Raw genomic sequence first — 25,119 nt, forward strand, 5'->3', positions numbered from 1 at the left:
GTGCACGCGTACACGCCCACACACGCCGCTCTCCTCCTCCTCGCTACACCTGCACGTAGCAAAGAGGCTGAGTTTGAATAATTGCATCGTGTGTAAATCACAGTCGTCGATTGACAGCTCAGAAAACCCAGAGATTGTCTTTTTATGCTCAAAGTTGAGGGATCAGCTTCAGTGATTTAAACCTTTTGTTTTTGTTTCTCTTTTGTCCCGTGTGGCATGTGGTCGAGCACTTTTCTGTTGTCTAAGCATTCTGGTTTTGTGTGTCTTGTTCACCGTGTTTGTGTTGTCTTTGTGTTCTCTCTGGATAGTGCCTTTTTCTCTCTGGTGTTTCAGTGTCTCCGACCTGCTACTTTGAGGCCTCCCCCCACCTCCTCCCCACCATTGGGGCCTCCCCCCAACTCCTCCCCACCATTGGGGCCTCCCCCCACCTCCTCCCCACCATTGGGGCCTGCTTGTCCTGCAGTGAGAAACAGTGTATATAAACCAACCTATCCGATCCAACAACGAGCCCCCCCCCCCCCCCCCCCTCCCCCCTCACCCCCGCTACATCAAGCCGCCTTCAGTTTATCCTCACCACCACCATGGAACTCTCCTTATTTAAGTGTCTCTCGCCTTGTGTTACCTAATGATACTGAGGTTCTTTTTGTTTTTGCTCTTTTTTTTATTTGCATTTTGTTTTTTTGTTTTTTTCAATTAATAAAATGCAATTATTAAAAAATGAGAATTGGTTGTGGTCTATCCTTTATGATACTGATTGACATCCCTCATAGACAAGTAGGTAGTGGCCTAAAACACTAGCAAACAGTAGCACTAACAAATGGTAGCACTTAAATTGTACTTATAATGGAACTTGATATAACATGTTTTGTAACTGCTTATTTGATGAAAAATGTACTTTCTTGTTACTTGTTCTGAGTTTGTATCTATGTGGAAATGCACTTATTGTACGTCGCTTTGGATAAAAGTGTCAGCTAAATGACATGTAATGTAATGGCCCCTTTCTGACCATGAATAATGAAAATTCAAACTTTCTCAAAAATCATGTGTTTGGAGGAAGTAAAGGTATTGAGTGGCCGGAATATTTCGCTTATAAGAGGGAAATTAGGTCATTTTTACTTTTAATAGACTAATTGTCTAAACGTTTTGATGAATCCATTGTATCTGCAGCCAATGGTCTCCATTCATGTCGTGTAGTGCGATGATCACGTGATTGTAAATGAGCACTGGGAGGGGGGTTTAAGACTTGAGTAACGCAGCTCTGCTTCGATTGCGACACCTGTAAACAAGAACAAACACACACACAGACATACAAACAACACAAAAACAGGACATCTTTCTATGTGCGAATTTAATTTCAAATCGACCCGTGCGTCGATGTCCGCGCGCGACGCCTCATCGGAAAAATCCACCCGGAACGCAGCAGTCGCGTCACCCGCGATGAATGGGCTGAAACACGCAGCGCACAATCACACGAGGGATCCGTTGTGACACCCGGACCTCGACGTGGCCTTTCCAGGCAAAGTAGAGCCCAGTCCACGTGTTGCGTGCTCACATGTTGACCCGCATCTCTCGCGTCGGTCTGCTCCACACACGGACTCTCCGGGGGGGGTCTCTGATCCGGATCCTCCTCCCAGACCGCCTCGAGCGGAAGTCGCTACATCTTCCTCTTTCCAGGCCTCTCTGCTTCTGAGACTTACAGAGCCACGTGACCGCTGATGTGCACGGTGTGTGTGTGTGTGTGGGGGGGGTGAATATATAAACATGATACACGTTTCATAACTCGAGAGGCTGGTTTGTTCCCACATCGCACACAAAGGGCGATAGACTTCCTCGTGCCACAAATAAATGACCTATTTTCCCTCTTATGAGTGAAACATTTGAACTTTAACGTAATGTATGGTACACTACTGCCTCCTACTGGCTGATATCTGCACTACCTGGAATAAATCTATACAGTATTCATGGTGTCAACTTGATTTCCCTTTACAACCACATGATGAATGACAGATCCAATATGGTAAATAAAGTTGCATTATGAGTCAGCGGTGGTCACATTTCTTGTTTTTTATTACTATTTGTGTTAGAACAGACCGCAAATACATATTTACATTTTCTTCTATTGAATGCTTGCTCTCCTTTATATATGTATAATTAAAAATATCATTATTTTGTATTATTTTTATAAATAGACAACACATATAATTTTTTCCCCCTTAGCTTATTTACTCACTGCAGTGTTACTCTGCTTTCAGTGCAGCTTGTTTTAAAGAGACCTTTTTTAAAATCACATTCAGCTCTGTGTCTCTATGGAAGAGAGGACCGGGGTTGTGTAGTTAATAATATTTGAACGCCTTGTCCACGCAAGTGTAGTGTTTTATTGCTACAGTTTTGTTGCTGGTGCTTGTAACTTTTCTCTTGTCATTGAGTTAATTACATTGAGTTGACTAGATGCATTGTCCCTTAATTACGTGCAGTTGGTGTGTTTGTAGGCGTCGAGCTTCACGTAACGTCTCTTTAACTTTAAACGTTACAGTGCTATGTCAATATAAGGTGCATGAAAAAGAATCATTTCTAAAAGTGGCGTCATGATGAGGATATTAGTCATTCAACGCACAGAGGGCACAGGTAGAATATGCATGGCCAGAGGCCCTTTGGTCTTCAGTACGCTAAATAAGACAACAAGCAGACCGTAGGGGGCGCTGTGTCTTTACCTCACCTCATCACGAAGGTTATTTATCCACTTACAGAAGAACATTCTTTCAAATCACCGCGACATTTTGCACTTACCTGTAATCAATGGGTGGAAACGGCTTTGCTAAAGTAAAGGTTTCAATACCATCAATTTGAACACAAAAGTGTAACGTTGTCGGCAGGATTCGAACCTGCGCGGGAAGATCCCAATGGATTTCTAGTCCATCGCCTTAACCACTCGGCCACGACAACCGATGAAAAGTAAGTTGAGCATCACGCGATATATTTGGTATAACTAGTCTGTCTTCAGAGTATAACTATGTTATGCATAATAATGCATCTTATATGGTGTTATATGGTAACCCAGGGGAATAAGGGGTCGCCAAATGGTATAATATGCATTCATCTTCTCTGGTGTTTGCTTCCATTGCTGTTTCCAAACCCGGGGAAGATGCTACGATAAATTACTGGTTTCCCGCATGCTGCTTATTAAGACAGGAACGGCAAACATACTTCATACGTCAGAAAAAAACACACGCGTTGATATGATGTGAAACTCATTTCGAGTGATTGTCATTTCGCTCATTGTTGCCACAGAGCTGGAATCAGGGGAACCACGTGACGTCTCTAGTGCGAAGCCTCCTGTTTGTTCAGTCAGAGAAGCAGAGAAGAAGAAAAATGGCGGCTCTAGGCGAACCCGAACGGGACGCCGGGCTAACGTTTTGAGCTTTGAAAGCTTGAAAGACCCGAGGGCTCCACGGGCTTCCTGCACCGTTTCAACCCTCACCGCTCCAGCTTTGTTGGGGTGCCGATTTCGCTTGCGCTCAAGTCGGTTTAATCCACGCAATAGTTGGGATTGTAAAATAACAGCTTTCGCCTATCATGAGAGGGAAAAGGGGCAGGCCGCCAAAACCGCTACAAACCGAGGACTCGTCTCCGGCTACGGCGCGGGGCTTGCGACCTCGGAGGAACCTGAAGCCCCGGTTCAGGGACAGCGGGGACGAGGACGCAGAGAGCCCTACACGGGAGCCCGCCAAGTCGGCGAAGAAAAGGAAAGCGGGATCCGTCACGTCAACACGGGGCAGGGGACGAGGTAGAGGCGGAGGTTGTGGAAGAGGAGGCAAAAGGGGCCGTGGAGGAAAGCGGACGGCTGTGTGCAAAACCGTGGTGTACGACGACCACGAGAGCGACGAGGACGACGACGCTGTCAGTTTGAGGTCGGAGGAGGACGAGTTCGTTGAGGAGGAACCTCAGTCCGAGGAGGATGAGGCCCTCAAAGAGGAGTCAGATTGCCTTGAAGATGATGTGCTGGACGAGGACGAGGAGGCGGATGATGCCAGCCACTGTACAGAGAGTAGCTTTCGGAGTCAGAGCACACACGCCAGCACCCCGGGTAAATAAACACTGTGATCGGCCGGTGACTCAACGGTCGTAACGTCCAACGCGGGGGTTGGAAAATGCATCTCGAAATGCTGTTAATTACTGGTTTTAGATCAGTGCAGGAAGCAGTAATGTTATTGTTCAAAATGGAGAATGCACACTGTATGCACACAGGCCGCAGTCTGCTCCTTGGTGCTACTGCAGGTGGATTGAATCGGTAGTTGTACGGTGTAGTTGGGTTGCTTTGTTTCCACGACTGTCCGTCCACACATCGAAACCAATAATTCGCACATATTAAGAGCGTAACCGCCAAGCCCTCTCACTCCAAATGCTATCCAGTTGCATTTAAGTTCATAACTTCGCTGCTAGCTTGCTAGCGTTAGCAAGTAAAATTAGCTCATGCTCATACTGTCACCCTGAAGACTGGACGTGCGATAACTGAACACGTTACGTTCCCATAGCTACCATCAACACCACTGCTTAATGTGTCGAGTATATAGTACTTTCGGATAGAAACCTATTCAAAATTAACAGAATAGCTAGCTGGCTAGCTAGCTATCTAACCTAGCGCTTTGCTAGCATCTCTGTCTTATTTACTCTTTGGCAGCTTTCATGCAAATTCACCCGGCAGGTAATCACTCTAGAGTTTGGTTAAAGTGTCTCTTACTGTGCCACGCCCAGGGGAGAGGGGCTTATAATAAGAGTTAAGGTTTTAGATGCTGCAGGACGAGGCAGCCTCATTAGGCTAAATAGTGACACTGGCTGGCCATGTGTTGTGCCAGAAAAGCACACCAACTCTGTTGAAGTTGGTGTTGTTGTATTATGGCGATCTGACTGCAGCTGTGGCTTTGGGAATCACGTAAATAACACTATTTAGAAATCGTCCTTTATATAGGACGATTGTACTTTCTTTTTACTTGTTCTTCTGAGTTTGTATCTCTATGTGGAAAAAAGGATAAAAGCGTCAGCTAAATGACATGTAATGTAATGTAATATAGTATGTCTAGTTACGTGTTTCAAAAATATGCATCTTAAAGATGGAATATCCCCATAAAGGCCTAACATCACAGTATTTTTACTCTATAACTTCTTTACTAATATGTGTATTCTACAGGAAAGAAAAAAGGCCGGCCTCCCAGACCACGCACTCCCATCTTCGAGGAGAAGGAGATTCCTCCTCTTGAGCTTCCTGACACTTCCCAGGATCTGCTGGTGCCTAATGAAGAGCTGCTCAATGCCGCCTCCATCTACGAGGTGCTGCGTAACTTCAGCACGGTGCTGCGTCTCTCCCCCTTCCGCTTCGAGGACTTCTGTGCGGCACTGGTCGGCCAGGAGCAGTGCACTTTGATAGCGGAGACCCATAACGCCCTCTTGAAGGTCATCCTACGTGAGGAGGACACCTCCAACACCACCTTCGGCCCCGCGGACCTCAAGGACAGCACCAACTCCACTCTGTACTTTATCGACGGCATGACGTGGCCCGAGGTGTTGCGGGCGTACTGTGAGAGCGACAGGGAGTACCATCACGTCCTGCCCTACCAGGAGGTGGACGAGTATCCCTACGGTCCACTAGAAAGTAAGATCAAGGTGTTACAGTTTTTGGTGGACCAGTTCCTCACCACCAACATCGCCCGCGAGGAGCTGATGTCCGACGGCAGCATGCAGTACGACGACCACTGCCGCGTGTGTCACCGCCTGGGCGAGCTGCTGTGCTGTGAGACCTGCTTTGCAGTCTACCACCTGGAGTGTGTGAAGCCCCCACTGGAGGAGGTTCCAGAGGACGAGTGGCAGTGTGAGATCTGTGTGGCGCACAAGGTGCCGGGTGTCACGGACAGTGTGACGGAGGTGCAGAAGAGCAGGCCCTACATCCGTCAGGAGCCCATTGGATATGACCGGCATCAGAGGAAGTACTGGTTCCTCAACAGGAGGATTATTGTGTAAGTTAGGACCTTCTTCCACAAGAATTACCTTTCCCTGGAAGGGTCTTCATTCTGTAAATTTGACATTGATGTCATCACCAAATCCATTCAACACAAGAAGAGTAAAACCACTCAGAAAAAGTCATAGGGCAATTACTCATTGTTATAATATTAACTCTACTAACTTAATAACAATTATGCTATTTACTAAATGCTGTAATCCAATTTCTAAGGAAATCTAATTCTAAACATCATTTTACATTTATATTACGCAACATTAAACACACTTTAATGCAATCATCAAGTCTATCTATGAAGGTATATTACAAGTACGGTGCCAGTGGTTTGAGTAATGGTGGTTATTTACCTCAATGCAGTGTGGGAAACATGTACTTATCATCCTAACACAACTTGTCACCATGATGATAAACTGATAAATGATGAACTATGTACTATAGACAGTGACCTGTCCTTGACACAAAGTATGATCTTTGACCCCATTTTTATTTGTATTAGTCATACAGTGATGACAAAGTAATGGGGTTTTCTGTAGTGTTCAACAATCTAAGAGCATGTTGTATTCTCACTCCCCAGGGAGGTGGACGGCGAGCAGGAGAAGAGAAAGATCTGGTACTACAGCACCAAGGCGCAGCTGGAGGAGCTCATGGAGCGCCTGGATCAGCAGTACTGGGAGACGGACCTCCATGCTACCCTGGAGGAGATGAAGGAAGAGGTGGAGGCCCACATGGCCATCACAGAGGACCTCACCAACAAAGCGCGTGGAAGCAACAGATCCTACCTCTCAGCTGCCGACGGTATGGCTTCGACTGCTCATAAATATGCATCTATGATTGTGTCCTTAAGGGCTACCTTTTCAAACAGTGTTATCGAAGCCTCAGAACAAGCGGTTCCTGCCCCCGCCCCGCCCTGCTCTGCCACGATGACGGATTAAATCACTACAGTCAGGCGCTGCCTTTGCTTTCCCGCTTCACGCCTTCTTAAACGGCAGCACTTTTTTGCTGGAATATGTGGGGCACCAGTTGCTGTTTAGAAGGCTTCTTTGAAGTTTTAGTTTGGAGAGCTGAATCGATCGGTCCGTTGAAAGCACATAAAGTCACTTGTTATTAAATGTAGCTAGTGGCTTTTTTTTAACTTGTGATAATAAAGTGCGCATCTATGGACTTTGGCCTGATGGTAAAACGAAACTTTTTTTCTTATCACAATTTTTAAAAAGCAAATCAACACAGAGAAAATTCTAAATGAATCGGCACAAAAAAAACAACAAACACATAGCCCATAAAAAAAGAAATTAAGGCTATGTGTGTTTATTATGGCAATTAGAGCTTGCACTTGACAATGTTGAAATATATACTTACCTCATATTTTATTAGTATGGACTGTATTAATGAAACAACTCAAACTCATTCAAATGTCTGCTTATTATCTTACTTTTGAAACAAATACCTTCTCTCATTTTCCCTTTTAGACGTGATCATGGAGCACATGAAGGTCCGGCGGGAATTGCAGGAAGCAAAGAGGCGACCTGAGGACCCGAAGCAGGAAGCGGGAGCGGGCTGTGTTAAGGCGGCGGTGGAGGATCCCGCAGAGGCCCCCTCGCCCAAAGACCCCGAGGCCAAGGACGGCGCTAGTTCAGAAGGTAAAAGACGACTTTAAAGTGCATCCGGAAACATTTCAGCGCTTCACTTTTTCCACATTTTGTTATGTTATAGCCTTATTCCAAAATTAATCAAAATTCTACACACAAAACCCCATAATGACAAAGTAATATAAGTATTCACAGTCTTTGCCATGACACCCAAAAGTAGAGCCCAGCTGCATCCTGTTTCCACTGATCATCCTTGAGATGTTTTCACAACTTGATTGGAGTCCACCCTGCTTTTTTCAGTTGATCGGACACGATTTAGGAAGACACACAAGTCCAAGGAATTGTGTGCAGACAAACATTGTATCGAGGCACAGACCTGGCGAAGGGTACAGAAAAAAATGTCTGCACTATTGTGTGTGGCTTCAGCTGCGTGAATGTCCTTGAGTGGCTGTGACTTGAATCTTTGGAGAGATCTGAAAGGGGCTGTGCACCGATGCTCCCCATCCAACCTAAGGGACCTTGACATGCTTTGCAGAGTAGAACAGGATAAACTGCCCAGCAATATTTGTCCCCAGCTTGTAGCATCATACTCAAGAACACTGGAGGCTGTAGTTGTTGTCAAAGGGGCTTCAACAAAGTATTGAGAAAAGACTGAATACTTAAAAAAAATATTTTTTTTTCATTTTTAATAAATCTGAAGAAAAAAATCAAGCTGCATGGAAGTTCCACGCTGACATTAAAATGTTGTAAATATGTCCGTGTGGCGCTGGCAGCAGCAGGGCATAAAGCACTAGAGTGACTAGAGTGACTACCCCGTTCGCCCAACTAACATGTGGAGAAAGTGAAGTTCTGTTCTACTCCACCTGCCATTTCCCCAAAAGTAGCGTCTGAACAGAACACCCACCGGCACAGGGAGGACTCTGCTAAACGTTATTGTGACCCCGTTGGTGCTGTTCGTCCTGTGTGTGTGTGTCACGCCACAGCCGCCGCGGCTCCCCCTGCTGCAGAGGATGGCGGCGCGTCTGACCCCAGCACCGGGTCGGCCGCCCGCAACTCAGCCGCCGCCCCTGAAGCCGAGTCCATCGAACCCAGCGGGGAGCAGCAGACCGCTCGCTCAGTGAGCCAGGAGAGCGGGGAGACCCCTCCGCCGGCACAGGACGAGAAGACAGGTACTCCGAGCCCAAGATGGACTCGTGGTCCTCCCCGGCCACCTGACAGACGGGCAGTAATCGCGTGCCATTCATTCATTCATCTTCATCCGTCTGCTTGTCTGTGCTCGTCGCCGCTAACCCTGACCCCCGCCCCCTCTTCGCTCCGCTCATTGGCGTTGTTGGGTGGATGCGTGCCCGGTCATCATACATGTGACTGTCTAGACCACACGGAAAACCTAATCCAGTTCCAAGTCATTTTTTGATAGCCAGAATTGTTATTTTATATTCTGTTTGGACTTGAGGGGGCCTGAGTTTTTTGGGTGAATTGTATTAAAAGTGAGCTTTGAGTCTTTGGAGGAGGCTGTGGTTGATTATTCATTGTTCCGAAGCTGGCACAGTATTGAGATGATTGTAGGTGTTCCAGCGCTTTGATTTCTAGGCCTGGGGGGGGCGGAATTCTTGCTGCATTCATTTCTCGTGTCGTGTTGTCTATCGCTCTTAAATACGTGCTCTTGGCACCATGCTAGACGGCGTCCCTGGCAGCAGCCAGCACGACGCGTCTGTCACAACCGGCTCCTTATTCTTGATGCAATTTGGTTCCTGCTGCTCAAACAAAAGGCCCGTCTGCCTGGAAGCCCCCACCTGCTACCTCGTCAACAAAGAGCTGCATATGCATGCAGGACTCTCTGTCTCTCTCTCAACTCTAATGCAGAGCTGCTGTCTTGATTGGGCTGTTGCAGCTAGTGCAGAGCTTGTTTGGGATTTTTGAAGCCTTGCTTGTGTGTAGATGGGTTTGGGTTTTTAGGCCAAACCTGCTAATTACTTACTCGTCCACCTAATATTATATCCTGTTCATTCACACAGCATGTTGCTTGCAATTAATGTCGGGTTCACTCCTTCTGTCCCGAAGATGTTTCTCCTTTATTGAGCTTTTTCAAACTTGTCTTGTAGATGAAGCGGAGCCTTCCAGCGAGAACAAGCAGCCAGACGTTTCCCAAGATCGACCGGAGGCGAGCAGCGGCCAGGCTGCAGGTCTCAGGAAACCAGAGCAGCCTGACCTGGCGGATCGGTCCTCCCAATCATCTTTCACCAGCCAGGATGGGACAGGTAAACACGAGGCCCGTTGCTTTGTACCGACTGAAGAATCCGTGTCTCTCTGGGCCTTTGTTTGAATCCATTTGTGTCGTCTGCTCTCCAATTGACAGAGCACACCAGCAAGGTCCAGCGCGATGATGGGAGGCCGGAAGGACAGGAATCCAACAGCCAAACGTCCAGAGGCAGCAAAGAGGTGAGGTTTTTCCAGCCACAGTCTAGTTTTATTTGAGGAAATCTGTTTGAATATGAGATAAAAGTCTAGATCAACCTGGGTTCATAGCATCTTCTACCCTATTTAGGCAATACGTTTGTTATGTTGGCACTTACTGCAACTAGAAACATTAAATACATTGCAACATGTATGTATGTTTCCCTTCTCCAGTGTTAACGGTCAAATGTTAGTTGTGTTCTTATGTCTTGTTCCCTCTCCCCTGTCAGTCCTCTTATGTGCACTCGGAGGGCGAATCGTCGCGTCTCAGCTTCTTGAAAAGGGACCTGACGGTGAATTTGAACAACCTGTTCAAATTGGGTCAGGAGGGTAAATACAGGGTCTACCACAACCAGTACAGCACCAACGTCCTGGCCCTGAACAAACACCAGCACCGCGAGGACCACGACAAGAGGCGCCACCTGTCCCACAAGTTCAGCCTGACCACGGCGGCCGAGTTCAAGTGGAACGGCTCCATCTACGGCTCGCGGAGCCTGACCGTCTCCACCCTGCGTCTCACCATCATCCAGCTGGAGACCAATGTCCCTGGACCATTCATGCATCCAAACTGGGCGTCGCACAGGTACATCTCCTACAGAGTTCATCTGAAGCTCGATTTTATGATTTTATGATGCTATGGTATCATATTTACCTTATGAGAGCAGTATTGATATTTTCGTCTTAATCTTGGCACCAAAGTTCATTTCCCAAATTTTGAAAACTGTTCCTGTAAAGGTCCGTTGTGTCAGATTAAGTGATGTCCGTCCGCTCATCCCTCCCTCTGTGTGAGAACTACGGTGGTCTTCAGAAACGGAAACATGGCACCGTGACCTGCTTTCATGCAGAAACAAAGCGCTCGTTCTAAGCTAACGAAACACACCAATTCTTTTCTGGTGATTATGCACTATGCAAACGCTAGGAATATGCTATTTAAATTCTACTAATAGACCTCCCACCCCACTAAGTTCTTTTTTTTACAGATACATCTTTTTTCCTTTTTTCTTGGAAACATTAAATAGTTTGTTTCAAATGTAACAAAGCGCTTGGGGGGATAATAGTTGTTGTGCTGTTATTTTTTGTTTTAAACAGTCTGTCTGTTTTTCTAGGACCAACTGGAACAAAGCCGTGCAGATGTGCAGCAAGGCCAGGGAATTTGCTCTGGCTTTGGCCATACTGGAGTGTGCCATCAAACCAGTGGTCATGTTGCCTGTGTGGAAAGATTCTCTTGGACACACAAGGTACGCACACTAATGGCACATTAAGATGTAGTGTACCTTCGCAGTATACATGTTTTATTAAATATCAATAAATGTAGTGTCGTTCTGTTAAAACTTGTCAGTTACATATTGAAATCACCAATTTAAGTCTTTCAGAGATGCACGGTTTGAGGCCCAAATATCGCATGCATACGTAGTGATATTGCAGCACAACTCAAATGTGAAAGAATGCCTTCAACAGGCAGTGAGACAAAAAAATGAGAAACTGCAGACAAATACTCTTTTTTTTCTCGCCTCAGGCTGCACCGTATGACGGCCATTGAGCGTGAGGAGAAGGAGAAGGGGAAAAAGCGCGAGAAAAAGCTGGAGGATGAGGAGACGCTGCAACAGGCCACTTGGGTGAAGTACACCATCCCCATCAAGCACCAGGTAAAACTACAGCGACTCTCCTTTGCCGTCCAGCTCCTCATGAGGCCACTGGAGAGATCTTGGATCATGTTTACTGATCAAGATCTGCGCTTCCAAAATGTTGATTTAGATGTATGATGATTCTGATGTGTATACATGTTGTGGCGCTTTGTCATTGTGGGCCTCGCGTGTGTGTTTTTCTATCAAGGTGTGGAAGCAGAAAGGGGAGGAGTACAGAGTGACCGGATATGGGGGCTGGAGTTGGGTCAGTAAGACCCACGTGCCGCGGTTTGTCCCAAAGTTACCAGGGAACACAAACGTTAACTACCGCAAAGAGCTGGAGGGTAGGGGCTTAACTGACAATATTTCCTCAATAAATTCTCCCGCTGTTGACACGACTGACTCATACTATGGTTTTTATTTCCCCCCCTGCTGTCTTTATAGCTAAAATGAGGAAGGAAAATGCAGCAGCTCGTACTAATAAACAGAAAAAGTTAATGGAAAAAAAGAAGCGGGATGCTGAAAACGTACCGCATGAGGACAGTGAACAAGCGTCGGTCACGGCTTCCTCTCAGAGCACCTCATCAGAGGACGACTGCAAACCCCCCACCCCCATGGAGGAAGACCAACCCACGCAAGAGGAGCAGGGAAAGAAGAAGGAAGAAGAGAAGAGTGAGGTTGATCACTCTTTGGAGGTTGATCCTTGCTCAGAAACTGCTGCTCCAAGTGGCGAGAAAGGTAAATGAGAGGTTCCTTTTTTTCTGTTTTTTTAGACAAACGTGTGCTTCCATCACCCACTGACCTCTGTGACTCTTTGTTATAGATAAAGCTGAAATCAATGACCCTTCCTCGCCCTCTGTGAGGGAAGAACCAATCGAGAACGTTGCACAGCCGAAGGATGAGGCGACTCCCGCAAAGACCTACTATGATGTGGTGAACGTCAGCGAGGGCTTCCAGCTGCGGACAGCTTATAAGAAGAAGGTGAAGCCTTCCAAACTGGATGGGCTTTTAGAGCGGCGGGTAAAGCAGTTCACGTTGGAGGAGAAGCAGAGGCTCGAGCGGATGAGACAGGCTGCGCTGCTCTCCAAAACGCCCGCCACAAGGCCTACATCTGGAGTGAAGGCCGAAGGATCCACGTTAGGAAAACAGCAGCCAGCTGTGACCCCGTGTGTCAAAAAAGAGGAGGAGGACCCTCAAGTCAAAGACCATGTAGTCAAAAAGCTCGACTTTGAGCAGGGGCAGACGGAGATGAATGCCGACACGGGTGTCAAATCGGAAACCACGGAACCCAGCCAAAGCAAAGCCACTGAGGTCAAATCTGTGCTGGGAAACTGTGGGCAGACCTTAGCTCACAAAGAAGTGAACGGAGGACCCCTCTCTGGCCCTGAGCCCAACAGCAAGAACAATTGTATATCAGAGGCAATGGACAGTAAAGAGAAAACCCAGAAGCCAGAGGTGGCTCCAGTGGGAGAGAATGCTGTGAAACGTGGGTATGAGGAAATGGAGCAAAGCGGTGGACAGAGCTCGCAGGTGGACCAAAGCAAGACCAGCCCCGTGCAGGTGAACGGGAAAACTGGGGGGTCTGAGCCCAACTCAGACCCAGCCAAACAGGAACACGGCGATGTCAAAGAGCCTGTCAGGTCTCTGATGAATGGAAACCTCTCACAAGACGGGGTTTCCGACATATGCCACCCGCCTCCCCCAAAAGTCCCCAAATTAGAAAACCACGCGAAAGGAGACTCTCTCGATGAGGCAGTGGATGTAGCCATGGACAGCGAGGCGACGATACCCGCTACGCTTCAATCCTCAAGCCCTTCTTGCCTGAACAGTAATAGTGCCGATAATAACGGCAGTACGAAAGGTTTGGAGACTTCCGCCGAAAAGTCTGATGCGGCGTGCAGCGCAGTCTCCTCGGCCCCCACGCATCCCAGCTCCAAGGCCTTTGGCCCTCAGAGGACTAAACTCCCGATAGCCGACCCCAAGACGTGCCCCTCGCCCTGCTCCATGACGATTAGTAAAGAGTATACCACCAAAGAGCGGGTCAGCCTTCTCAGGTTCTCCAAATGCAAGAAGACCCGCTCGGGCACGGCCCTGCCCTCCTACCGCAAGTTTGTCACTAAGAGCAGCAAGAAGAGCATCTTCATCCTGCCCAACGACGACCTGAAGAGAATGGCGAGGAGGGCCGGCATCAGAGAGGTGCCCATCTTCAACTACAACGCCAAGCCCGCCCTGGACATATGGCCCTACCCTTCACCTCGGCCCACTTTTGGGATCACGTGGAGGTCGGTGACTCAATGAGATACTTTAACACTGGTTAGGAAACAAAGGAAATGTTAGAACTGACAATTAGTACATATTGACAATAGCCATATTCCAACTTCAGCAAGGACACTGATAATAGCCAGTGCAAATGTTTTTACCTATTTGTTGTAAGATGTAAATCATATATATTTCTAAATTACAGTAAGTATAATTACACATCTAAATGGAGGTATTGGTTCACGTTCTGTTGCGACCGCGACCCGTTCAGGTACCGTCTCCAGACTGTGAGGTCGCTGGCCGGGGTCAGCCTGATGCTGAGGCTGCTGTGGGCCTGCCTGAGGTGGGACGACATGGCCGTGAAGCCCTCTGCTGCTGTAGGGACGACACGGAAAGGTGAGGCAATGCTCTCCATTGCTCTCCACTGACATCTCACCTGCTGCTGACTCCCATGCTCATTCATCACTGTGTCACTTTCACTTGTCACCCGTCACTTTGTTTAGCTGGTGCACTTTATCCTTATTTTTATTCCTAATTTTATCTTATCTCCTCTAACTTACTAACCCATAGCTCTAGTTTTTAGCGTACTAACCCATAGCTTATATTTTATATTTTATTATACTTTTATTTTATTTTTATCTTATTTGCACTATGTTGTCTTTATTGTACTGTCTTCATGCACCTTCCGCCAAGACAATTTCCATGTATGTACAACATATTATGGCAATAAACGTTTCCTGATTCCTGCTGAACTTTAACTGCCTTCGAGGGATCTTCTTTGGGCCTTTCTTACATTAGTGTTTCAAACACATAACTACTGCTTCTTATCAATATTATTACTGTTTTTATCTCTCCCACCAACCAAACATTGGCGTGTCCACCTAATTTAAAAATGAATGGCTACCATTTTAAAGATATTTGTGACAATATGTTTTGTTTTCAGAAACCACGGACACCGATGTCACTACAACAGAGATCATAAAGCGGAGAGATGTGGGGCCTTACGGCATCCGCTCAGAGTACTGCATCAGGAAGATCATCTGCCCCCTCGGAAACAGAGACACTCCCAAAGGTAAAAACTAATGTCCGAAACAATGGAGGATGTGACATGAATAGAGTTGGCTTTTTACCAAAAGGACCAGGATTGGTTCTGGTAGAATTTCTAGCATTCCTTTGAAGTATCTTTAATATAATACAGTTTGTTTCTCTTTTCCCGCGAGTAGAAACCCCCACTCCACAGAGGAAAGGCCTGCGCTCAAGCGCCTTGAGGCCAAAGAAGCACGAGCCTGCCAAGCCGACTGGGCCCGTAGCGGTGGAGACCTGGGTGGCTGAAGAGGACCTGGAGCTGTGGGAGATCAGAGCTTTCGCTGAAAGGTGAGGGAGACACAGCGAGCCTCCTCTCAGAATCACTGGAGTAATCTGATCGGGGCTTGGTTCACCCGTTTTTTTTCTTTCTGGCGATTGCAGACTCGAAAGGGAGAAGTCGCAGGGTATCGACCCCTCCAAGTCCGGCGGGAGCCTAAAGACAGCCGAGGAAGTCAAGGCCCATCTGGAAAATCAGCTGAAACAGGCCAGGCTTGCTGCCCAGCAGGTGGGAGCCCTGTCCCCTGTACACACCAACTATTCCTGTTGAATTAGAGGGAATTGAATTCTCTAAATGTCTAAATGTTTTGACAGAAACGGCTGGAGCAGCAGAGGCCCGGTACACCCGTCGGCACTCCCACAACCACCACCACCTCCAGCACTCCCAGCACCGGCCAGAGGACCAGTCAGGTCACACCCGGAGCCAAGATGGTGCTTGCCTCCAAACTGGGCTCTCCGGTCTCCTTCCAGCAAGACAAGAACTTCCATCAGTCTTTTACTTCCTGGATCAAGCAGGGTCAGAACAACAACAACAGCTCAGGTATGATTTGAATGATCCCACCAGAAATCCTGCTCAAAACGTTAAGCGTGTTCACATCTGTCATCGGGATGAGGAGGAAACCCATTTAGTCACACTTGGGGGGTTTTTTCTTTTTTTTGTTCTTTTTTTCATTTTTTGTTTAACCATTGGCCTGACTCCACGACTGTGTGTCTTTTCCACATTGATTAATGCGATTGGCCTGACTTCAAAGACTTTGTGGCTCGTGGTGTCCACTTTCTGCCCCGTTTAAGCTGGATCTTTCATTGACTTTTTTTAAAGCCATGGTCTCATCCCAATTTTTAAACGATAATCCCAATTTGAAAATACCAGCCACTTGGTTGACTGGAACTTTCCAGTGTACAGCACAGCCGTTGGCTGGCCATGGCAGTGGTCCTCGTGGGTACGCGTGACCACAGGTGGCATGGTGTGTCTTGCAGCCTCTGTTGGCTCGGCGACCACCGCGGCTAGCGGCGTCGCCGCCGCCTCCGCGCAAACCTTCCCGATCGCTGGCAGCCCAGTGACTGTGGCTGGCCAGGGCCTCGCCGCCAAACTCCCGCTTCCCGCTAACAGCAAGATTGTCACACTCAACATGCCCACTGCAGAAGGAGGTAGGGAGCACTGGTGTCATCATCCATTGCCGCTGGTTTGTGCTCATGCCAAAATGGGTGGATGGAGTGTTTTGTGGCTAATTCCATTGGCGCTGAGCATGGATGATGTCTTTTTTTTCTTTACACAGAAGAGCGTTCCTAACTGAAAATTGGGTTTCGTAATCTGGATTTCTCCCATGAGTTGGATCTTTTTATGTTTTTATTTTTTATTTAGAGTTTTATTTTTTTTTAAACTATTGCCTTGATGCTGTTCCACACACAAAGTGCATGCCTTGTGGCTTCTGGTCATGTTGAACCTGCGTGTCTGCATGCACCTTGTGGATAGCGGCTCCTTTCCTTACGTAATCGTTCTTATCAACAGGCGTAGTCCAGCAGAAAGTTGTGGGCATCTTCCCCTCCGGGCCCCCTGCCAACCTTAGGACGTACAGCACACTGCACCCAACGACTGGCAACCTCAACATCAGAGCCAGCACCTCCTCGACCACACCGCAGCAGGTCTTTTGCCTTTCCCCTCCTCCTCTTCACTTTAGTCTTGATGCTAGGAATAATATTAACGGCAACAAGTAATGGTTTGACCTTTTTGGCTCTTGTGTTCCAGGGCGTCACAGCAGGAGGTCAAATGCAGCCTGTCTCGACCCCCACCCCGTCTACCTCCGGCACAGCTATGGCCAAAGGTACAGCTCAGCCATGTCTTCTGTCTGACTGATCATTTTAAAATTTAAATTGAATATCTTCGTTCTCTTTTGGCTCAACATTCTTACTCCCCCACCCTCCAGGACAACCTCAGCCTGCTGCTTCTACACCTGTGCAGACGACTGCGGCTCAGAGGCCAGCGGGTGCTGCACCTGGACAGTCGCCTGTAGCCTCCTCCCAACCCAACAGACCACAGCAGGGTCAAGTTAAACTCACTATGGCCCAGCTGATGCAGCTGACACAGGGTGCTCAGGTGAGGGCACATTTATTTTTCTCTAAATGTCCTTTACCTCCCCAATAAAACATTTTCTTGTTCTCATATGGTCAAAGTCTTAATGTGTTAAGCTCCTCTGGTTAGCTAAAGACTTTTTTTTTTGTCCCCAACTCTGCAGGGTGGAAACCCAGGTCTGACGGTGGTGATCCAGGGCCAGGGCCAGACCCAGGGACAGCTGCAGATAATCCCGCAAGGCGTAACGGTCATTCCTGTTCCCGGTCAACAGCTAATGCAGGCGGCCATGCCCAACGGCCAGGTGCAGCGCTTCCTCTTCACTCCCATCTCCCCGTCCTCATCAGCGGCCCCTGCAGCACCCGCTCAAGCCCCTCAAGCCCCAACGTCAACACCGACTCAAGCCACAACTCCTGCGCAAGTCCAGACAACTCCCTCCGGCCTAGCGCCAACCCCAATGCCCGCCCCTGTGCCCTCCCCAGTGACCGCCCCAGTGACCGCCCAAATGCCAACCCCAATGCCCGCCCCAATACCTGCCCCTGTGCCCTCCCCGGCGCAAATGCCCAGCTTGGCCCCCACAGTCCCTGTGCAAACCCAAGTTGCAGCCGCTGCCACCCCTGCACAAACTCAAATATCCACTCCCGTGCCACCCCTGCCTCAGGTTGCCGCTCAGGCCTCGAGGCAAGTTGTATCCTCTGCACCAGCCTCTGTCCCCGCACAACCGCAAGTAGCACGATCGGTGCCTTCCCCGGCACAAAATTCGGGCCCCACTATGTCCCAGACCGTCTTTGCCTCGGCTTCCACCCCCGCACAAACCCCAGTCTCCACCCTCACTGCAGGCTCAGTCACTACTCAAGCCCAGACTGTGGCATCCCTCCCGGGACATGTTACGCCTCAAGCCCAGATCCAGACCCAGGCCTTCAGCCCCGCCCCTTCTTCAGCCTCGGTCTCGGTCATGCCGGTCGCCCAGGTTGGCGCCACCACAGCCCCCTCCAACTCTGCCCATAAGCCCACTTCTACCTCTTTCCCATCGCCGGTCCTAGCTCCGACTCTTGCTCCCGTCTCCGCTCCTGTCGTAGCTGTGGTGTCCTCCCATGTTAGTGTCCCGTCCCCGGCCAGAGCTCTCAGCCAAATCCAGGCCGCAGCTCCTATTCCCCTTCATGCTGCTGTGGCCAATGCGGTGGTGACACCAGTCACCGCCACCTTCACAACACCTTCAGTGCCAGGTAAAGAACCCAAAACAGCGCCACACATTGCCAGCATCCTGTCAGTGTCATTGACTCTTTCTTTGTGCATTGCTTATTGGTACTTCTCTTTCCTGTTGTAGCTCTGACGGAGCAGAGGGCAGCTCAGCCCCAGGTCTGGACTCCGTCCTCATCTCAAGCCCAGACTCCAGTTCAGCTAGCTCAGCAGGCTGCAGCTCCGTTGCAGACACCCTTCCTGGCCACTGTACCCGCCTCTTCGTCGGCCTCCATGCATTCATCTCCCGTTACCTCTCTGCCTCAAGCAGCTCTTCCTCCTCAAGCTCCAGGGAACGTCCAGCACCCTACTGTGGTATCCGTGCAGCAGGTGTCTCAAATCCCAGTCTCGGCAGTGCAGGTCCGTATGGGATTACCGGTCTCTTCTGTTGTTACTGCGGTCAGACCTGTGCAGCCTCAGCTTCAGCCACAGCGTCAGGCCCAGATCCGTGCCCAGATTCAGGTCCAGCCCTTTAGTCAAGTCCAACAGATGGCTAACGTTCAGACTCAAGCGCATCTCAAGACACAAGCCCAAAGCCACCCCCTGGTCCGAGTGCAGCCCATTGCTCAAAATCAACCTCAGGTGCAGTTTGTGTCCCAAACCCCAAACCAAACTTTGCCCCAGGTCCAGGCCCAGCTTCAAACAAGGGTGCAACCTCAGTACCATCCGCAGGTACAGGCTTCCTTTCAAACACAGGCTCAAACCTTAAACCCGACTCAACCCCAAGTTCAGTCTCAGGCCCAAACTCAGCTACAGCCCCAGATTCAAACTCAACTCCATCCCCAAGTTCAGGTCCAGTTCCAGCAACAAAGTCACGTTCACCCACAACCACAGACCCTACAGCAACCCCAAGTCCAAACCCAGCCCCAGTTTCAGGTCCAGTCCCAGCAGCTGGCCCAGGTCCAGCAACAGCTTCAGGTCCAACCCCAAGCTAAGCTCCAAGTCCAATTCCAGCCCCAGAGCCAAACTCAAGTCCAAACACAGCCTCAGCTTCAGGTCCAGTCTCCTATCAGGCATCAGCTTATCACCGTTCCAGGCCTCCAGCAGCCTGTCCAGCTGCTCTCTGCTTTGCCACCCCACGTTGCTGCTCAGATCCAAGCCCAGATCCAGGCACAGCAGCAGGGTGGCACGGTTCCCCAGCAGATCAAACTGCAGCTGCCAATCCAGATCCAGCAGACAGGGGGGCAAATCCAGGCCCACCAAATCCAGAACATGGTGACCATACAGACACCAGCAAGCGTTCAGGAGCAGCTCCAAAGGTTGCAGCAACAACAGAAACAACAACAACAACAACAGCAGCAACAACAACAACAACAACAACAGCAGCAACAACAACAACAACAACAACAACAACAACAACAACAACAGCAGCAGCAGCAGCAACAAAAACCAAAGAAGAAGAAACACCAGGATGTTAAAAGGGAACAGAAAGAGCAGAATCTGCAGGCCGTTAGCCCCGGGGATGGAATCCAAAAGCACGTAAGACAAAAAGAGAAAACATTCATTTCTAAAAGCATCTTAACACTTTTATTATTAACTAGTGCTGTCAAATATTTAAAATATTTAATCACGATTAATTGCATTTATGTTGTAGTTAACTCCAAAATTAATCTAAATGACTTTTAAATGACCCTTTCATTTTAATGCTCTTATCAACATGGAAAAGTAGATTGCCTTGCTTTATGCAAATCGCCAAACAGGGTGGTACAAAATAAAATAAAATATAATAATATAAAGTGCACATTTCAGGTAAACAAGCACTCCGTTAAACCATGGCTTAATATTTTCTTGTAAGTTTGCTGTGAACAAAGCAGCCTCTTATTTCAGAAACAATGAACCGTAACAGTTAAGTGTGGACCAGCATTCCTGGTGGACAGCCATCCATCCCGTTTTAAGAAAAGTTAATCTCGCGATTAAAAAAATGGAGTCTTTAGTAACGCGTTTAACTGAGAGCACTAATATTAACAAAACGTTTTTTTTGTTGTTGTCAGGTGGCCGTGAAGCAGAACGCCGCGGCGGAGCAGCTGAAACAGAGGAAGAGCCTGGCTGCAGCTGAGCGAGAGGAGAACCAGAGGTCTGGGGCTTAATAATCACTGACATGTTGGGACGGCAGTGGCTCCGCTCTCGTGGTCCATGTGTCCTGAACTACAAGTGTTTGGAATTGCCTCCCCAAATGACACCAAACGCCCTCTTTTTTTCAGAATGATCGTGTGCAACCAGGTGATGAAGTTCATACTCGACAAGATCGAGAAGGACGAGAAGCAGGCGGCGAAGAAGAAGAAGAAAGAGGAGGTGGTGGAGCAGAAACGCTCCAAGCAGAACGCCACCAAGCTGACGGCGCTGCTCTACAAGCACAAGGAGCAGCTGAAGGCGGAGATCCTGAAGAAGAGGGCCCTGCTGGACAAGGAGCTGCAGCTGCAAGTACAGGTTAGCGCTGGATCTGCCTCCATCGAGAGGCGTTGTAAGGTGCAGACGCTGAGCATTGCATAACACGTGTTGCCTCCTTCCCAGGAGGAGCTGAAGCGGGACCTGGCCAGGCTACAGAAAGAGAAGGAGAAGGCCAGAGTGGCCATCACTCAGGCCGCTGCGGCCACAGTGAAGGCCGCCGCCTCTCACTCCTCCCATCCCTCGCACGCCACACATTCCTCGCACGGCCCCCGTGCGGCGACCTCGCCGTCCTCGTCGTCCTCGTCCCACAAACGCAAGAGGGAGGAGGAGAGGGACAAAGAGAGGAGCAAAGACAGGGACAGGCACCACGACAAGGACAAGCATCACAACAAAGACAAGAAGCGGGACAGAGACAAAGAACGAGACAGATGTAAGGACCGAGACAAAGAGAGAGACGGGGAGCGGGACAGACATCGGGACAAAGACAATGACACTGACAGAGACCTGCACGCAGATTCCATATCCAAACACAAAAAGAAGAAGAAGCCGTCTTCTACCCCAAAGGACCCCAAGAAGGACACCAAATTGTACTGCGTCTGCAAGACGGCCTACGACGAGTCAAAGTAAGTGTTGTGATGACGCTCAAGATGCGTCAGCGCGACCATTACAGTGAGACCCCGTTTAACGTCCGTGTGCCCCCAGGTTCTACATCGGGTGCGACCTGTGCTCCAACTGGTTCCACGGCGTGTGCGTTGGCATCACAGAGAAGGAGGCCAAGAAGCTGGAAGACTTTGTGTGCAACGACTGCAAGCGCGGCCAGGAGGGAGCGAGCAACGAGGAGTTGTACTGCATCTGCCGGACGCCGTACGACGAATCGCAGTAAGGCTCCTCAGCGCTCCCCCCCACCCCGTGCGTGCGTGCCGGGCGTTTGGTTGGCGTGCTGAACGGCGTCATGTTCCACTCTCACCCACAGATTCTACATCGGCTGCGACCGCTGCCAGAACTGGTACCACGGGCGCTGCGTGGGCATCCTGCAGAGCGAGGCCACCCACATCGACGTGTACGTCTGCCCGCAGTGTCAATCCACGGAAGACGCCATGACGGTCCTCACGCCGCTTACCGACAAGGACTACGAGGGGTTGAAAAGAATATTACGCTCGTTACAGGTATGGAAGCGGTTGGTCAGGAGGTCCATTATAGAACTAGAAGTAAAATAGTGAAGGGCTTTACAAGTCGGCTCAATAGTGTGAAGTAGTTGATGTACCGAGGTCACCTCAGTCAAAGGAAACAGTGTTATGAACCACCTTAATGGGTTATGTAAAGTAAATATCAGCATGAGTAATGAATGGTAAAGCAACTAAAACGCTTTTTCATATTACCCTGTTTTTGTATCAGTATCCTCTTTCTACAGCTTCCCCCATTCATATAACAAAACGTATCCCTGATCTTTTAAACTTTTCTCTTATTGTTTTATAAAAGGTCCGGAGCGGTGTTCTCAAATACATCCAATTTCGGGTTTTAAAAGCACTGTTTCACTCGTATCACACTTTAATTTATGGCAAGTAGCAAATTCGTAATGACGTGAAGAGAACTTGTGGGTTTGAGAGTGTGTTCTGTAAGCATTTTGTGTTGTTTCATCAGTCTCACAAAATGGCGTGGCCTTTCCTTGAACCCGTGGCGCCCAACGACGCGCCCGATTATTACCGCGTCATCAAGGAGCCGATGGGTGAGAACGCATCGGAGCCGCCGTTTGGTGAAAGTTTTCCTCCGCCTTCTTTTTAAAGAACAATCACATGAGTCTCTTTCCCTTGTAGACTTTTCCACAATGGAAACCCGCTTGCAGAAGCGCCATTACCACAAGCTCACCGAATTTGTGGCCGACGTGACCAAAATCTTCGACAACTGTCGCTATTACAACCCCAACGACACGCCCTTCTTTCAGTGCGCCGAGCAACTGGAGGCCTTCTTTGTACAGAAGCTCAAAGGTTTCAAAGCAAGCAGGTAAGACCCCCCCCCCCCCTCCCCCTCCCCCTCTCTCCAGTCTCTCCAGCTGTCCCAAGTTCCTCTCCAGGCTGTGAAGCTGCGACTTGGCTGTTGGTCTTTTTCTTGATTTATGCAGCTATGCCCTTCATTCACTCTTGTTTTATACCACCAGCATGTGTAGCAGGTAGCAGGTAGCACGTGGGCTCCTTGTAGAGTAGAGGAGGCTTCAAACCCCCGCTGTTGCTTGGCCGCACTGAAACCAACTGAGCTGACAATGTCTTCTCAACGCCGTGTTACATCTGCATCGTGTGTCATCTCGCATTTGTGTCTGTTCACTTGTTTGCTGCATGCCTTTTTGATTTATGCCATCCCATTTTTCTTCTTTCTTGCAGATTGTCAGATTCTTAAGTGGGCCAGTCTAGCTGGAGTCTGGACAGGATGCTGGGGTCTCTAGAAATAATGAAACTTTCTATTTCCAGCAACAACAAAAAAAATCTGTTGATAATAAAACAAAAACACCAATCGTGCTTTCATGTAAAATTCCACCCATTTAACATTTTTTTGGTTACCATAAGGACATTAAGTCCAATCCCAATGGCAGCCACATTGACATGCATCTACTTCGTATCTGAGGAACACGTTTTCTTATCATTTCCTTAAATCTGGCCTTTTTTGGCCAGTCCATTGTGGTTTCAGTGAGTTTTTAAATACATTTTAGTTCCTAACTTGTATTTGATTTTCTGTCATGCATCGGAGTTGGATAGGATAAAGCAATGGCCTTGCCTAATATAAAAAAACAACATAAAAAGCTGACTATTTTATTATCTAGAGATATTTATGAGAAGTTCTGTATGTTACATCCATTTTGAGTTTGTTTGAGCTGGTGGTACGGTGGTTGTCTTGAATGTACATACTTTTTATCATGTACAGCGGTTGTAAGATTTATTTGTTTGAATGTTTTTAAAGAATAATGAAGCAAATCCTTTTAGATAGTATTATTTTATGGGACTAAAAAAAATGTAACACAAAGAGTTCCTTGCCTCACAAAGCGACCTCAGCTCGTAGTTGTGGAAGGTTTCGTCCCCTAATGATGGCATTCCCAGTGAATTACACCAACGCGGCTGCAGGATTCTTTGCTGACATCTTTGCATCCTCTGTGTCTGTTTTTGTTGAGATTTCACAAACCGCCAACAAACTGCAAAGACCTCTCAACCCCCCCCCCCCCCCCCCCTCCCCTCTCTCCGCATTCTGTAGGTCTCATAACAACAAGCTACAGTGTTCGTCAGCCTCTTAGAAAGCGCCGCACGTTGCTCAGACAAAATGCACTTGCCAAGAATATGGCTTCTCTGAACTGTAACGGCCTCATCCTGCGTTTGGGAGCAGCGCCGCTGAGGCCCGGTGCAGCCGGCACCGCTGCTCTCACAGAGGTGGTCAGGCAGAGCCACTCAGCGCTAAGGGACCTTTTTTTTTGTTTTGTTTTTTGGGGCCTGACGTCATCAGAGGGACTGTACTGAGGAGCGACTGAGGCATTTCAGAAGAAAAGTTTACCTCGCAGAAAAAGACTCTTTATGCTGTCCATGTTTGTTCCATCATGTCCAATGAGAAATAGAAAATGAAGTAGAATGGCTGAGTTTATCTGAGCATAAACGGTTTCTCGTCTAAATTTTGGATATTACAGTGGAACTCTTTTTTTTGTTGTTTTTTTCCTCCCATTTCCCCTCATTGTTTAGTCTGAAGTGGCATTGGAAGAGTTATGCTAAATATCTGGACACCAGTAGTCTGCGTGGTTAAACTTCTATAACCTTCTGAAAATAAAGTAAAACTCTTCTAAATGGATTGCTCTGCAGTAGTGGATGCCTGAGAAGGATGAAGCATTTTAGAAAGTCCTGCCCTGTTTGTAAAAAAAAAAAGAAAAAAAATGTAATTTTGATTTGATTTCTTTTTCTTTTTTTGTATTACATCTGAAGAAATATTGATGTATATGGAACTTAATAAAAATGAAAATGTTTATTTTTCTTGTGTGTTTGTGGCAGTGGCACATTCAACATATAGTTTACATCTATGTTTTTTAAGCATTGGCATAAGAGGTTTGTGTATAGGTCTACAGAACAGCGCTATATATTAATGTGTGTGTGACTTATGGAT

At 48.1% G+C, this 25,119-nt stretch overlaps 1 protein-coding gene and 1 non-coding gene across 5 annotated transcripts; one reads left to right on the plus strand and one right to left on the minus strand.

Moving 5' to 3' along the window:
* Positions 1-2,861: 2,861 nt before the first annotated feature.
* On the minus strand, positions 2,862-2,943 carry trnas-aga (transfer RNA serine (anticodon AGA)). Its single transcript has one exon. It is a non-coding gene; the product is annotated as a tRNA-Ser (tRNA).
* Positions 2,944-3,339: 396 nt separating this feature from the next.
* bptf (bromodomain PHD finger transcription factor) lies at positions 3,340-24,644 on the plus strand. Of its 4 annotated transcripts, none has more exons than XM_062566092.1 (32): positions 3,340-4,084; positions 5,186-6,008; positions 6,585-6,805; positions 7,477-7,647; positions 8,580-8,765; positions 9,699-9,854; positions 9,953-10,035; positions 10,281-10,633; positions 11,157-11,288; positions 11,567-11,696; positions 11,884-12,019; positions 12,120-12,413; positions 12,499-13,957; positions 14,206-14,330; positions 14,878-15,006; positions 15,158-15,308; positions 15,402-15,525; positions 15,612-15,837; positions 16,275-16,445; positions 16,807-16,940; positions 17,044-17,119; positions 17,222-17,391; positions 17,531-18,590; positions 18,692-20,082; positions 20,595-20,677; positions 20,805-21,030; positions 21,115-21,614; positions 21,694-21,870; positions 21,965-22,157; positions 22,633-22,717; positions 22,806-22,992; positions 24,229-24,644. In XM_062566092.1, the coding sequence occupies exons 1-32, from the start codon at positions 3,574-3,576 to the stop codon at positions 24,266-24,268; spliced, it is 9,903 nt and encodes a 3,300-aa protein (XP_062422076.1). In that variant the 5' UTR covers positions 3,340-3,573; the 3' UTR covers positions 24,269-24,644. The 4 variants fall into 4 exon arrangements, with proteins under 4 accessions (XP_062422076.1, XP_062422077.1, XP_062422078.1 ...); XM_062566093.1 differs by lacking the exon at positions 24,229-24,644 and adding an exon at positions 23,367-24,104; XM_062566094.1 differs by lacking the exon at positions 16,275-16,445.
* The last annotated feature ends 475 nt before the right edge of the window (positions 24,645-25,119 follow it).

Source organism: Pungitius pungitius, chromosome 12 (assembly GCF_949316345.1).
Source record: "Pungitius pungitius chromosome 12, fPunPun2.1, whole genome shotgun sequence".
NCBI classification, from domain to species: Eukaryota; Metazoa; Chordata; class Actinopteri; order Perciformes; family Gasterosteidae; genus Pungitius; species Pungitius pungitius.